A 15,369-nucleotide genomic window follows, 5' to 3' on the forward strand; every position below is an offset into this window, starting at 1 on the left:
TGCACAAATTATATGTAGTGCAATATCTAAATAAGCAAGAACAATGCCAGAGCTTAAGCAAACTGACTGAACAAGAGAAAAAAAAAATATATGGAAGTGTGTAACCTAGCTGCTGTATCCCAAAGGTTAAGACTGACTCAGTGTGTGGCAGCGTCTGTATTTGTCAAAATGTTCTGACTACAATGATTTCCAACTAAACGTTCTCTAGAAAAACACAGAACAACATGTACGCTCCGTGCTCATAAATGCCCTGGAGATAATCAGACCTTGTGACATTTCAGAAAAAATAGAAACGTGAATCAGACTTAATCAACAAATAAATCAGCACATTTATTTGGAGCAAATTTATGATGAATACAAAGCAAAGATTCTTCATTGCACAGCATGTTTCCCTTTATGTTCCTGTCAGACAGTAAACATTTAACATCAGAAATTAACTGGGAGGATTCTCAATTGCAAGTGTTTTATGCTGAGTGAGTCTCTTGTTGGAGTGTCTTTTGGTGAAACAGAGTTCATTTTAATGAATCCATTTCCATCTCAAGCTGTTGTTTTGTCATGAAAGTGACTTTTAAGGCATCAAAACAAGAAAAAAAAAGCAAATATTTGTTTGATTGGTGGCAAAAAAAATCTACAATTCTGAAGCACAAGAACGATTAAAGGTGGGGTATGCGATTCTAATCCAGCCTGCTAGCTGTACACCCCATGTGTGCTGGAGAAAAAAAATCAAGTGTTCAGACATAATACAAGCTCTGAAAATAGGAAACAAACAAAGTGACTGATGGATCCATAAAATATCATTGAAGTCCCACTAAAGGTATTACTGCAGTTATCTTCGGAAGGCCTCAGTGCCGTTATTTCAGGCTAACAAGACCACTCCCCTGTACACAAACAAGAAACGAGCCAAAACTGCAATCCATAGCACAAATTTACATTCAGAATGATCTGTCAAATCTGATCTGAAAATAATAGTTCAAAGGTTTGGTAACTTAGCAACAAAACAAGGTTTTCTAAAGCATCTTTTTGCAACAGATTACCAATATATGATATATATTGATTATAAAGTAAATAATATATAACGTATATATATAAAATATCTGTGGAATTTTAGGTTATAAAATACTTTCAGAATTTATTTATTTTTTTAAAAACTGCCCACAGACTCACTTTCAGCACATTTTTCGCACAAACTTGAGTCTATGTTTGAATGAAAATATCTTACTAACTACTAGAGACAAAAGCCTGAAATTTTCCCAGTTATTTCTCATCATGTCATTGAGTCAGAATCTGCAATATTACACAAGTCGATCAATATTCTCTGATTACGGGCGAGTTGAAATATTAACAAAATATGTAAATAAATTTGAGGCCGTCAAAAAAAGTTAATTAACAAAAAAAGTCAACTCGTGATGTTGTCTGAACCACATACAGCTGCATGTGACAATAACAACAACAACACAAAACCGATAGAATAATTTTTAATTTCAAATATGTGAAAATGAAAAAAGTCCAACTTTCACAACTGGCTGAGCATTTATGACATGTTGTAACACAAAAAACAAAAAATATTGTTAGATAGGCCAATCCAATCAGGACAGTGTTCTGGAGTTTCAAAATGATTCTCCAAATATAACTAAGAAAACACATATTTTTAAATACGTCTAAATTTTTTATTTTAGGATATGTAATCATTTCTGAGATATTGCCATCCAATCAGTTTACAAATTTCAATGTGTGAAAAAATGTGCTGAAAGTGGGCTGACAAACAGTGTTTAAAAACTAAATATCGCAAAAAGTATTTGATTTGTCAAGCAAAAATTAAAAAAAAAAAATCTTGGTAAATATCTATATTCTATAAAAATTTCAAGCGAATCAGAGCTGGTTGAATAGAAATTATTTGATGACCTGAGGTGGAATGACCCAACTATCTAAATATTCTGTCTCTAGAATCCCAGACCCCACCTTTAGGTAGAGAAGCTATGAAATGCTGATTTTCTAATTCTACAAATGTCCTGCCATCGCGACACCCAAAACAAGTGTGCTCCAATTCATGAAATGAGATTTAACTGTGGATTTACACAATGAAAAGTAACAGGACAATACGGGTGATGTGTGATGACCTACAGTTCCCTAAATGTAGCAGAAAAATGACACTTTTTCCTGAACAAACGAAATATTAAATCCTGACAAATAAGTCAGTCCAGAATGCCCATAAAAATATCATAGAAAAGTCTAATATTGAGAAAATACCCTTGTGGTAATTATTTTACCACTACAGTAGAATGTGCTGGTAATGCCCAAGACAGTTTAAGGTTAGAAACGCTGTATTATAAAGGATGATTTAAGATTTTACAGTTACCCTGAACTGTTTTCTGACTGTGCACTTGGATCTGTCTATGCAAGGCCACTAAAACGCAAATTTATAATTTAGTTGGACACTAAGAAATAGATCTGAACCCTATTTAATGGTATCTGAATGGCTGGTTTAGAAGAACAACGTAAAACAGTTGGTACCTGGCCCCACTACTGACACTGTATACGGATTTTTAGGGTCCAACAATCCAGCATGAACATATCAGCATTCAGGAAAAATTTCTAAATACTTCTTTGCGATGGCCTGCACATTACTAGGAGGACACGGCATCACCGGGAGTCGAGGAGGCCCCAGAAGCAAACCCGACACGTTAATCATCAGCTGTTTGTTCACGCCCAGATCGAAGCCTGTCGATGACAATAAAGCACGTTTAAGTATCAGGAATTTTTATCTCCACTTTGGTGGAAAACACCATACACAAGCATCACTCACCAAAATTTCTGGCACAGCTCAGAAGCTCTTGTAGCTTGAACTGCTCGTGGGAAAAATGACAAAGATGTAAATAAAGTGTGTAGAAAATATCAAAGAGGAATCAGGAACTGCAGCAGAGAAACTAGCAGCACCTGTATCTCCCTGGCTCGGTCCAGGTCACAATTCTTAAAAGCTGCAATGAGCTTGTTGGCGTGGCATCCTAAATAATTATACGTGCTGCAGGCAGAAGAAGGAAGAACAATTTAATATCGGGAATGAAAGAATACAAAGCATTATGCAAATGCAGGATCACACACTGACCTGCCAGCCGCTCCGTCGGCTCCCATAGCCAGACCTGCGAGCAGTTGCTATGGTAAAATGACAGAAACTTAGTTGTAGTGGTTCTGAGGCTCTTTCTAAGCATCATATTGCAACTACAGTAGAAAAAGCAGCTGGAGACGGTGGAAAAGACTGACCTCGTCCACTCCGTACAGGAAGGACCACTGAGGAGGACTGGAACTGACACACTGGCCCAAGTCCATCAGGTCAGTGTCAGAGAACTTCACACCTCTGAACATAGGAATGAGCTCCTGAATGTTTGCTATTACGTCTCTGGCTGGCACTGAGGAAAAGAAAAGCCACCTCACATTCACGTCGCTACAGACATCGGAAGATAAGAAGTTGAGTCGTGCTCATGCTGAACGTCATTAACTGTTACAGAAGTCTCTGTCATGATGGCCCGTTGTTAGCTAAACTAACAAGAAGACAAGAAAAGACAAGAACTAATATCAAAAGAAACTATTTTGCGAGATATTGATATAATAAGAAAACAAAATTACATAACATGAGAATAAATGCAGTGCCTGATAATGAAAGTAATAGGATGTAAGTACGATAGAACTGAAAATAAAAAAAATAAGTACAGTGAAATAAGAAGTGATACAGGGAATGATTCTTAGGTAGCAAAGCAATATTACGCTTGATAATAAAACATGCCATTGACCGTGGCTTACAGGGATACAAACTTTGAACGATTTCTGTAGTTGATAGTCCGCCATGTTAAACAATAATCAATAATTCACTAAAACAAATGAAATAAAGTGGAGTTTGTACACCACGTGATGGTAAGGCCAATTTTAACCACAAACACTTTTCACCGCAAAATCAACTCGCTTGTGTTTGGAATTTCAGGAACAGATACAGGAAACACCTTAAAGGGGAACTTCCTTTTTTTTTTTTCAACCTGGGGTCTGTTTCCATATGTCATTTCATACATGTGAGTGATGGAGAAATGAATTTTCGCCATAGCTCCAGTATTTAGCCAGGCAGGCAGCTCAGCCCCCCCCACACGTCAAAGTCCACCCTAACATATTTTTTTGTCCTCCACATTACTTGGCGATCGCTATTTGTTGTGGTCTGTATCCAAATCTCTGCACGCTAGAAAGCAAATCTTGTTTTTGGTGCGAGCTATGTCGAAAATTCATTTCTCCATCACTCACATGTATGAAATGACATATGAAAACAGACCCCAGGTTGAAAAAAAACGAAGTTCCCCTTTAATTATTATTCAATCATCACCTGATATGAGTGGCTATTTATTAATTTATACAACATAAACCTGAAAGAGATAGGTTATTTCATGAATGTTTTCTGCAGTCATCAGCCCTACAGTAGTCTCTGTCATGGCGGCCCTTTGCCAGCTAAACCACCACAGTGCTCTAGGCCACACAAACATGTCCATCTCTTATATATTCCATCTCATTGAATAGTGAGAGGCTTCACCTGGAGGGGCAACCAGGTACTACAGCTAATGTACAGATTTTCTGGCATGCATGTCCCCTCATGTTCTGCTGTATCGATTCATATATTTTGAAAATCGGTTAATTTAACGATTAATCATTAGCATCTCTAATAGCAAGAGATGTTTCTAGTTCCAAATGCTATGCAACTGCAGAATGTAAAATCAGCCACGAATAGCACCTACCGTGAACACCAGTGATTGCTGGAATGTGATAGTAATAGAAGGGCAGAATTGGAGCAGCTGAAGCGACCTCCTGTAGGTACAACCTCAAGGCCTCTGGAGAAGGGAGACAAGGCAAGAAATACAGAATATTTACATGATGGAAATGCCATGTTTTGACTTTGCTTTTCAACTAAACATACATCAACTTATACAGACTGACCATAAATTAACTGGTCTGTATAAACAAAATTGAAAGTATTATGGGTTATTGCGCCTGAGTTCATCGAATGCCCCACATCTGACCATCTACAATTTGACAGGTTTATTATAAATGATGAATCTTGATTAAGTCGACCACGTGTAAAGCAAAGTCTGAGGTGCCATAATTTGAGAAATAATGGAGCTAAAATTCTGATATTTAAGGGTTTTGTAGTTGGTGGAATATCAGTAGACAACAATGCAGAATTTTTTGCACAGCATCATAACTGGTTTGTATTATTCTATCAAAGCATGGTTGTACCACATCAGGACTCCAGCTGCGTGATTTCTCAAGGCATGGCACTTCAGAATTCAACGATACTCCACAGAGAATCCACATGGCCCCACTCCTCTCTAAAAACATTTTACACATTTTATTTAACAACATACACACGTGGACAAAATTGTTGGTACCCCTCAGTTAAAGAAGGAAAAACCCACAATTCTCACTGAAATCACTTGAAACTCACAAAAGTAACAATAAATAAAAATTTATTGAAAATTAAATAATCAAAAACAGCCATTACTTTTGAATTGTTGATTAACATAATTATTTAAAAAAACAAACTAATGAAACAGGCCTGGACAAAAATGATGGTACCTCTATAAAAGATTGAAAACTATTTGACCAGAGTGACATGATTAACTCAGGTGTGTCATTTAATTGACATCACAGGTGTTTCCAAACTCATAATCAGTCAGTCTGCCTATTTAAAGGGAGACAAGTAGTCACTCTGCTGTTTGGTGAAAAGGTGTGTACCACACTGAACATGGACAACAGAAAGCGAAGGAGAGAATTGTCCCAGGACATCCGAAAAAAAATTATAGACAAACATCTTAAAGGTAAAGGCTATAAGACCATCTCTAAACAGCTTGAAGTTCCTGTGACAACAGTGGCTCATATTATTCAGAAGTTCAAGACCCACGGGACAGTAGCCAACCTCCCTGGACGTGGCCGCAAGAGGAAAATTGATGACAAATTGAAGAGACGGATCGTTGGAATTGTATCCAAAGAGCCCAGAGCAACCTCCAAAGAAATTAAAGGTGAACTCCAAGGCCAAGGTACATCAGTGTCAGATCGCACCATTGGTCGTTGTTTGAGCCAAAGTGGACTTCATGGGAGACGACCAAGGAGGACACCACTGCTGAAAAAAACTCATAAAAAAGCGAGACTGGAATTTGCAAAAATGCATGTTGACAAGCCACAAAGCTTCTGGGAGAATGTCCTTTGGACAGATGAGACCAAACTGGAGCTTTTTGGTAAGGCACATCAACTCTATGTTCATAGACTCAAAAACCAAGCATACGAAGAAAAGAACACTGTCCCTACGGTGAAACATGGAGGAGGCTCAGTAATGTTTTGGGGCTGCTTTGCTGCATCTGGCACAGGGTGTCTTGAAAGTGTGCAAGGTACGATGAAATCTGAAGACTATCAAGGCATTCTGGAGAGAAATGTGCTGCCTAGTGTCAGAAAGCTTGGTCTCAGTCGCAGGTCATGGGTCTTCCAACAGGACAACGATCCAAAACACACAGCCAAAAACACCCAAGAATGGCTGAGAGAAAAGCGTTGGACTATTCTAAAGTGGCCTTCTATGAGCCCAGATCTGAATCCCATTGAACATATGTGGAAGGAGCTGAAACATGCCATTTGGAGAAGACACCCATCAAACCTGAGACAACTGGAGCTGTTTGCTCATGAGGAGTGGGCCAAAATACCTGTTGACAGCTGCAGAACGCTCATTGACAAATACAGAAATCGTTTAATTGCAGTGATTGCCTCAAAAGGTTGTGCAACAAAATATTAAGTTATGGGTACCATCATTTTTGTCCAGCCCTATTTCATTAGTTTGTTTTTTTAAATAATTATGTTAATCAACAATTCAAAAGTGATGGCTGATTTTGATTATTTAATTTTCAATAAATAAAAATTTATTGTTACTTTTGTGAGTTTCAAGTGATTTCAGTGAGAATTGTGGGTTTTTCCTTCTTTAACTGAGGGGTACCAACAATTTTGTCCACGTGTGTATATATGCAATCAGACAACTATGACAGTCAGATGTAAACTTAAAAAAAATTGTTGCGTTCAGGTGGAATGAGCCTTATATAAAACAATGAACATCAAAATCTAGCTGGCAAAACTTCAGTCTGGTGGTTTCCTACGACCATCAGGCGACTGTCGTGCTGTGAAGCGTAACTTCAGCCTTGAACACATTTGTCACACTATTTGGGCATCGGTTTTTGGGACACGCAACCACTGTCATACTGTATGTGGCCAATTCTCCCTCTGATGTGTCGTCCTTGTAGCCACGCTAGACAACCCACGGCAACGAATTTAATTCTCTGCCAGGGTGGGTCTAGTTACCCTCCATAAGGCTCGAGGGTGGATGCTCCTAAAACTGGCCGGATGAATCACCATGAAGTGTGGAGTCAGAAGGCGGGCGTAACAAGTGACGACAGAGGCGTGACGATTCTGACAGAAACAACCGGCGCACAATAAACAGTTATCTTTCGACTCGGCTTTGGCCAAAGCCCTTAAAGATTTGAAGCTAAAATTCAACTTGAAAGATAAACAAAGGACGGCACTGAAATGTTTCATTGAGAAGAAAGACGTATTTGGACTTATGCCGACGGGATATGGCAAATCCTTAATATACCAGTTGGCTCCACCGGTTGGGAAGCTAATGGGACTTAGCCACAATCCGCCGGCGCTCTAGGAGCTACGTCAGCCTATTCGTTGCGCTGATTGGTTGTATACCTACCCAATTGCTGCAGAGTGATTTGAAAGACAACCTTTTAGCCCGCCTCCCTCCCTGTCGAGCGGCCCTAGACTCTTGTGCCTTCAGAAACATGGGTGTAGCATGGCTAGGCTATCGTCCTTGACGTCTCACACACACACTCAGTTTTCGTTTTTTGTTTTTGCTGGTACAATGAAGCAGTTGAGTGTTAATATCTAATACATTTTGCTGCCATTTTTAGGTTCTACAGATTTTCTATGGATCTGAAGGGACCAACATTTCTGATCAAACCTCAAAGGTACAGTGTAAATGCATGTACGGAATGTAGAAGTGGATGTTAGACGGCAAGAAGATGGAAACAAAGGCTTTTCTTATTCAAGCCACTACTTACCTGCAGTTTTGGGCTTGAGGAAGAAAGGGGCCATGACTGCTATCGCATCAGCCTGGATCTCGACTGCATGTCTGGCCTGGAAGGAAGATTGACAGCGTGGGGGATAATGAAACTAAGACGATGTGTAGATACCGCTATAACTGATCCACAATCACTTATTTGAATTATCTAAAAACAATGCAAGATAGTAGAACAATGCTAACTACAGCTGACAGACATTAGTATCAGAGATATTTTTGAGTTTTTAGTTTCAGTATACTGGTGCAGTAAAGTGTAAAAATATGATTTAGCTTCTATTAAATAGCTGAACATCAATGGCAGAATAATGTTTCATCTTTATGCAGTGCTTCATATTACAGTGAATGTTGTTCATTTGGTTTTGCATTTATGCATCTTAATGTACACTGGATTTTTAAAGATAAAGTTTTTCCGTAGCCCAGCATCCTCAGTTCATTATTTACTGCAATTTGACCTCATATTTAGTGATTATTCTTACATTGGTGAAAGCCAAAGTACATTTTCAGTGCCGTTTTGCTTGTTTGTCTTGTAGTAAATGATTTTTGTGAAACTTGAAGAATTGGGCAAAGGAATAACCCATTAAATTCTATTGCATCACTTTTTTAAAAGTTTGCATTTAGGAAATTCAGATATTGTTTCTAAACACAGTATACATTCCAGAAAACAACAGTTGAAGACATGTGAGCAGACTGCAGAACTGAATTACTGATTTAAACTGTACAATTGAGAGATGGGCACTCTCAATTGTACAGAGTCCTTCAAAAAAATCCTGGATCCAGACGGTGATCCGGATCACCTCCAAAATCAAATCGATTGTTACTTTTGCTCTTCCAGACATTCTGTAAAAAAATTTGGTGAAAATCCGTCCATGACTTTTTGAGTTATGCTGTTAACAGACAAACAGACAAACAAACTGCGATGATTACATAACCTCCTGGCGGAGATAATAAACAGTGTTTTGGTCTGGTTCCTTGTTTAAAAAAAAAAAATCAAAATAAGTTGTTTTAACAATTCTGAGGTGCTATCCAAGTAGGAATTGTAGTTTTCTGTAAAGCAGCAAAACATTCATTCACTTTCTGGCAGAAAATTAAACAAAAAATGTCCAAACATCTCCAGCCAGCAGTCAGTTAGCTTAGCTTAGCATAAAGACTGGAAATAGATGGAAACCGCTAGCATGACTGTGCTTAACTGCACCAAAATCCAGCTACCTGCACCCCTCAACCTCAGTAACTAATGTGGTATTCGTGTTTGTTTAGTCTGTGCAGAAACTTTCTTTGTACCCTCTCACAGGTATCTGTGGTTTTGAAGTGGCTGGCTTCACCTTTGTGGTCTTTGTTTTGCTGGTTGTCATTTATATAATGTTTTTTTTCTATGCTCTAACCTCAGCCAAACGGGTCGAGGTAAGCAGTCTGGTTCTGCTGGAGATATCGCTCTGTTTTCGAGAAATGCTCCGGGAGGAATTGTTGATTGAAACTGTCGTACAGGGGGTTATGGGCGAGCCGACTCTCCCATAACCCCCTGTACGACAGTTTCAATCAACAATGGCTCTCTGTTTTTGACCCAACTGCCCAGTGTCTCCGACCCAGTCCTGCCTTCTGTAACCCCAGATCCCCTGTCCACCCAGATCTCCCCAAACCTCTACCTGGGACCCCCCCTCTCCCTCTCCCCCTGGAAGGTCCCTGCTCCACCAAACCTGTGCTCATCCTGTCCACCACCCATTACAACCGGCCCGTGCTTTCCCCCCTGGAATCGGAACCTCCTGCCCGCTCTCTGCCACCAGCCCACATCTCCCTGGACGTCGGCTGGACCGCTGATTCCCGGTCCCGTCACCCCCTCCCCATCACCCCTTCCTTAGTTAGTTTCCTGAGCTCACTCCCTCATATTCCTCTGAGTTTATTTTCTGCCAAATTGAATCACCTTTTCTGCCTCAGCCTTGTCTCCTGTTTGCTCTCTGCACAGGTTCACCCCCCGCATCTTGACACAGAAACTCTCTAAAATTTAAAGAAAATCTAACACACAACCCTAAATACAAAAGTGAATTTTTCCAAATGTTGACTGGTTTCAACATTTCACTGACTAAATGATCTACAGGATAAAATAATGAAGCAAAACTAGATTAAACGTCTGATACAGAGTGGTTTAAAGTGATTTAACTTTATTATATGTGCATTGCAATGAAAATAAGGCACAAGTGGTCACAGGAAGCACTGGGCACACTGGTCAGATTTAAAAGAACTGAGGATTAGTTTTAATCCTGGCTGTGCTTCAGTTAAACCTGAATCCTTATCCTATTATGGAGGAATAAATTTAAAAGGAAATATAGGATAGAGCTGGTTTATAACTTGGAATCTTTATGAAAAACACATTTTGGTTTTACATTTAGATCAGTTTTTACATCATTACGTTCCATGACTCACCAGTTCTTGGGAATCTTTAAGACTCATGCAGCCGACATGCACAATCACCTCCATTCTGCGGAGACACGTGCATTCAAAGGAAATTTTTACAAACTGTCAACATGTTTTTGTCAGGCAACATACTCAGGGTATATTAAAAAAAATCTCCAGAAAGCGTGATGACGTACTTGCCCTTGGCTTTCTTACACCACTCCTCAGCCAGCATCTTCCTCTCTGCAACACTCAGAGACAAGCTCTCTCCTGTGGTGCCATTCACTGTAAGCAAGTACAGTCTTGTCTTATTTCACACAGCCTTTCTCATATCACAAAGGCACAGTAAAGAAAAGAGAACAATCTAAGTCTGATGGCAAAAGTATGAATTATGCAGTCAAGGATGTCACAAAAACAAAGGAAAGGCAGCTAATTAAATACATAAACAGACAAAAGATTTATATGGAAATGAGACATTAAGATGAGAAGAAGCTCAGTGTTAACTGTGATGATTCATTGGCTTTTAGTGTAGAAAAACTTTCCTCTGTTTATCTGTTCCAGGGTCATTTGTTGAAGCACATTGGACCGATATCAACAAAACAATATATGCATATTTAACTAGGAAGATCAGACAAAACTGATAATCGAAGAGCAACAAATCAGAAGATAATTGTGTTTGGAAACACTTCCTCTTTTTGCAGGAAATTTATTCAAAGCAAAACTGATGTAGTTTTAACGATTATTTTACACGAATAGATAAACAGTGGTATTGAATGATTACATTTAAAAGGTATTCTATTAGGTCTGTTTCCACTAGTGGTGCACTGCAGCAAACATTCATTCGAACAAGAAATCATGTGCATGCAATAGGTCATTTTTTGCTGCTAGGAGTCCCTCAATCAAAAGAACAATAAAAAAGGATGTAGTTTGATGAAGTTTTCAGTAAGCATGGGCTCAAAGGAGTTGTTGTCTTCACCACAAGAAATGATGAAAATGCAAATCATGGATGAAGTTTTATTCCCGTTGTGTTTAGACTCATATGCACAATCTGCCATTTCATTGTAATGAAATAGTTGCAGCTAATGTCAACCAGGCTAATGCTACTTCCCAGCTTCTGTCATTTAGTGTGCACCGTACTCCTCTGGTTGATATATGATGCTACTGAGAGGCAATCAGAAGGAACTACATCGTTACATTAAGTAAATTTATGGATTTGTTTGAGTTGTAATTCACATTTCAACTTGTTCTACAGCACTTATATAGATTGACTAGATCTTTGCTAGTGTTGTATCTACTCTCAGATGTACATCGTGTTGAATGTTTATTGGAGTCCAGCTGTGTTTAATTAAACTGATTGGACTTGATTAGGAAAGGCACAAACCTGTCGATATACGACCTTACAGCTCACAGTGCATGTCAGAGCAAATGAGAATCATGAGGTCCAAGGAACTGCCCAAGGAGCTCAGAGACAGAATTGTGGCAAGGCACAGATCTGGCCAAAGTTACAAAAGAATTTCTGCAGCACTCAAGGTTCCTAAGAGCACAGTGGCCTCCATAATCCTCAAATGGAAGAAGTTTGGGACGACCACAACTCTTCCTAGACCTGGCCGTCCAGCCAAACTGAGCAATGGTGGGAGAAGAGCCTTGGTGAGAGAGGTAAAGAAGAACCCAAAGATCACTGTGGCTGAGCTCCAGAGATGCAGTCGGCAGATAAGAGAAAGTTCCACAAAGTCAACTATCACTGCAGCCCTCCACCAGTCAGGGCTTTATGGCAGAGTGGCCCGACGGAAGCCTCTCCTCAGTGCAAGACACATGAAAGCCTGCATAGAGTTTGGCAAAAAACACATGAAGGACTCCCAGACTATGAGAAATAAGATTCTCTGGTCTGATGAGACCAAGATTGAACTTTTTGGTGTTAATTCCAAGCGGTACGTGTGGAGAGAACCAGGCACTGCTCATCACCTGCCCAATACAATCCCTACAGTGAAACATGGTGGTGGGAGCATCATGATGTTCCAAACCTAACTGAATATATTTTACAATAATGTGACACAATGTCATAGCTTATTCTTTATTACTTAAAGTCACTACTTTTTCATATACATTCTGCAATGTCAGATATCCACATCAATTACACAACTGTTTGTGTTGGTCTTAACTGTTGTGTCGTCCTCCGGGTCAAATTTACCTGTTTTACAGTATTTTTTTCCACAGTTAAAACTTCCACATTTTCAACATTTTTGGGAAATTTTTGAATTTTTTTTTGGTGGAAAAAAGAAATGCAAAAAAAAAAAGTTTCTTTAAGAACATTGAGAAAAAAATCTTTTTTTCTCAATGTTCTCAAAGAAAGTATTAGAACTTTTACTGATGCATATATATGATCACTTCAGATATTTTTAGGATTTTTTGGGAGATTTTTATTCATTTTCTAAAAATATTTACAATTATTATTTTTTTACATTTTTATTCCTTTTTATTTTTTTCAATAAAACTTTTATTAAAAAAAAAAAAAACTTTAAGGGAAACTTTTAAGGAATTTTTGGAATTTTCTTCCAGAAGATTTTACAAATCATTTATAAATTTGGGGAATTTTTTAGATTAATTTTTGGATTTTTTTCAGACAGGGGAACAATATTTTTAATGCCTGTAAACATAGGATGTTTTTAAACTATGTTTTTATATTCTATTTTTGCATATTTCCTTTTTTACTTTTAAAAATGTTTCATTTTGTGAACGCACTGACAGGATTTCTGTTGCATTTTGTTGTACACTGTGCAATGATGTAGTGGAACTCTTTTCTACTCTATTCAGTCAGCATGATTAACAGAACAGCAACATATCAATAAATCAACAAGGTTCATCATGTGACATTAGTGCTGATTCAGGTTGGGGAAACAGACATTGACAAATATGTAAAGAAGAATCTACTTGTGAACTTACCAAAAACGCTTTTTACACCTTGCCTCTTTGTCAAGTAGTCAATGTAAGGTCCAATCTGTGATAGGTTGACTTCACTGTTTTAGGAAAATGTGGAAAAATATGGGCTTACAGACAACAAAGCATGCTACAGAACTCCAGATCTACAGGAGTGTATGAGGGTCACAGTACTTTTTAGATGCCTCCACACTCATTCTTCACTTTTAACTTAAATTGATTTGAGCACTCACACCCCAAACACATCCATCAGTTCATAGACAAGAGACAGAAACAGAAAAATGAGGAAATTGCTTCTTAAATTTTCTTACCATTTTGAGTCGAATGGAGTAAATGTGGCAGCAACAAGTTTTTTATCAGCCATGTTTGACAGAATCTGATGCAGAGGGAGGTAGTCAGACGAGACGCAAAACAGGGAACAATAACACGACAGGAAGAAAATGGAACAAACAGCAGTTAGCTTAGAATTCCATTTTTAACCTTAAACTTGCTTGTTGTTAAGGATAAAACGTACAAAAATATTGCATTATGCAGCTGTACAACATACAAAACACAAATATGGAAGAAATCCATAGCGGCTACAACCATTTATGGAAGAGTACATATTCAGCAAGATGAAATAAATATATGGCGACGAAAATAAATCCAAAAAGTATCCACAACAGACCTACAAGCTCGTCTTTTCTTCTGTGCGTCGTGAACACCAGGTGTAATTTCGGTTAAGTGGGATTTCTACCGGTAACAACTTGTTTTAAAGGATACTGTTCCGCCACTCAGCCGGGATTTGCCAATGTGTTTGTCATGTGAGACCGTCGCGGCATCAAGTGACTTCGCAAAGCTTCATGGGAAATGTAGTCAATGAATGAAAACGGTTAAAATAAACCTGAACTTTCTTCACGTATACTTTCAAAAATATAGAAAACAACTCCAAAGACGCAAATTGTAGTTTCAGTCCCTTTGAAATGAATTTAAATGGCTGAGAATAGTAATTTTTCTCATTAATAAACCACAAATGATGCTTTAACTTTTGCCAGGATATTTTAATATTGTGAGACTTGAAGCTCATACAGACAGTCAGAACGGAGACAATAGCTGTACCCCCAGAATAATACCCAAATATGTAACAAAAAAGAATAATCTACTATGGGTAATAAAAAAACAAATAAAAATTTCATTTAATTAAAAAAAATCGTACAGTTTTGCTCTCTACAAAGTAAACAAGCAAGGAATTATATTTATGTAGCACAAAGGTCATTTAAAAGTTAATTAAAGGCAAAAGTAAATGTGATTTAATGACAATAAAGATACTCAATATACAGAAATAATATGCAAATTGTGCTGGTAAAAGACCAAGTTAAAGTGCAAGAAAAAGAACAGATTGTGCTCGTACAACAAAGAAAAGTATTTAAAAGCATGAATACAGTATAATAGTAAAAAATATACCTACACAGAATAAGTGGTACAACTTAGCTTAAAATCCTTGCCACATGCCAGATACTGATATTAGAGGGCTAAAAAAATACTATTATAGAGTGAAATGATGAAAATTCCCAAGTCTGAAAAACAATCTGTCAAAATATTTTACAGAACTTAGTTTTGGGTCTCAGAAACGAAAATAAACTATATGACATATTTTCAAAATGTTGTCTAAATTGATCTTAATTTTGTTTCATCTAATTGTACAGCTGACTAGGAGGGACCCGAGAAAAGCTGTGATTTCCGAGCTTTTCTAAGCAGCAAACAAAGGCAACACAAGAACCAAGTTGCCGGATGGGTTTAACTAATTTTTTATTTCCTCAGCTTTGACTTTCAGGTAACTCTTAATGCTCTATATAAATTAATCAGATTTTTATTTTTATTTTTCTCCTAAATTTTTCTAATTTAAGTGTTAAAGACGATTA

The 15,369-nt window shown here is 38.0% G+C and overlaps 1 protein-coding gene across 2 annotated transcripts; it reads right to left on the reverse strand.

Moving 5' to 3' along the window:
- Positions 1-305: 305 nt before the first annotated feature.
- Positions 306-14,285, reverse strand: npl (N-acetylneuraminate pyruvate lyase (dihydrodipicolinate synthase)). 2 transcript variants are annotated; one of them, XM_051947070.1, is made up of 12 exons: positions 14,140-14,285; positions 13,780-13,844; positions 13,475-13,548; positions 10,732-10,819; positions 10,565-10,619; positions 8,130-8,205; positions 4,767-4,859; positions 3,259-3,404; positions 3,104-3,150; positions 2,935-3,019; positions 2,804-2,843; positions 306-2,718 (listed from the first exon to the last, which is right to left on the reverse strand). In XM_051947070.1, exons 2-12 carry the CDS (start codon positions 13,830-13,832, stop codon positions 2,573-2,575), a joined length of 903 nt encoding a protein of 300 aa, XP_051803030.1. In that variant the 5' UTR covers positions 13,833-13,844; positions 14,140-14,285; the 3' UTR covers positions 306-2,572. The 2 variants fall into 2 exon arrangements, with proteins under 2 accessions (XP_051803030.1, XP_022060700.2); XM_022205008.2 differs by having other exon boundaries at positions 14,136-14,285.
- Positions 14,286-15,369: the final 1,084 nt, after the last annotated feature.

Source organism: Acanthochromis polyacanthus, chromosome 4 (genome assembly GCF_021347895.1).
Source record: "Acanthochromis polyacanthus isolate Apoly-LR-REF ecotype Palm Island chromosome 4, KAUST_Apoly_ChrSc, whole genome shotgun sequence".
Classification (NCBI taxonomy): Eukaryota; Metazoa; Chordata; class Actinopteri; family Pomacentridae; genus Acanthochromis; species Acanthochromis polyacanthus.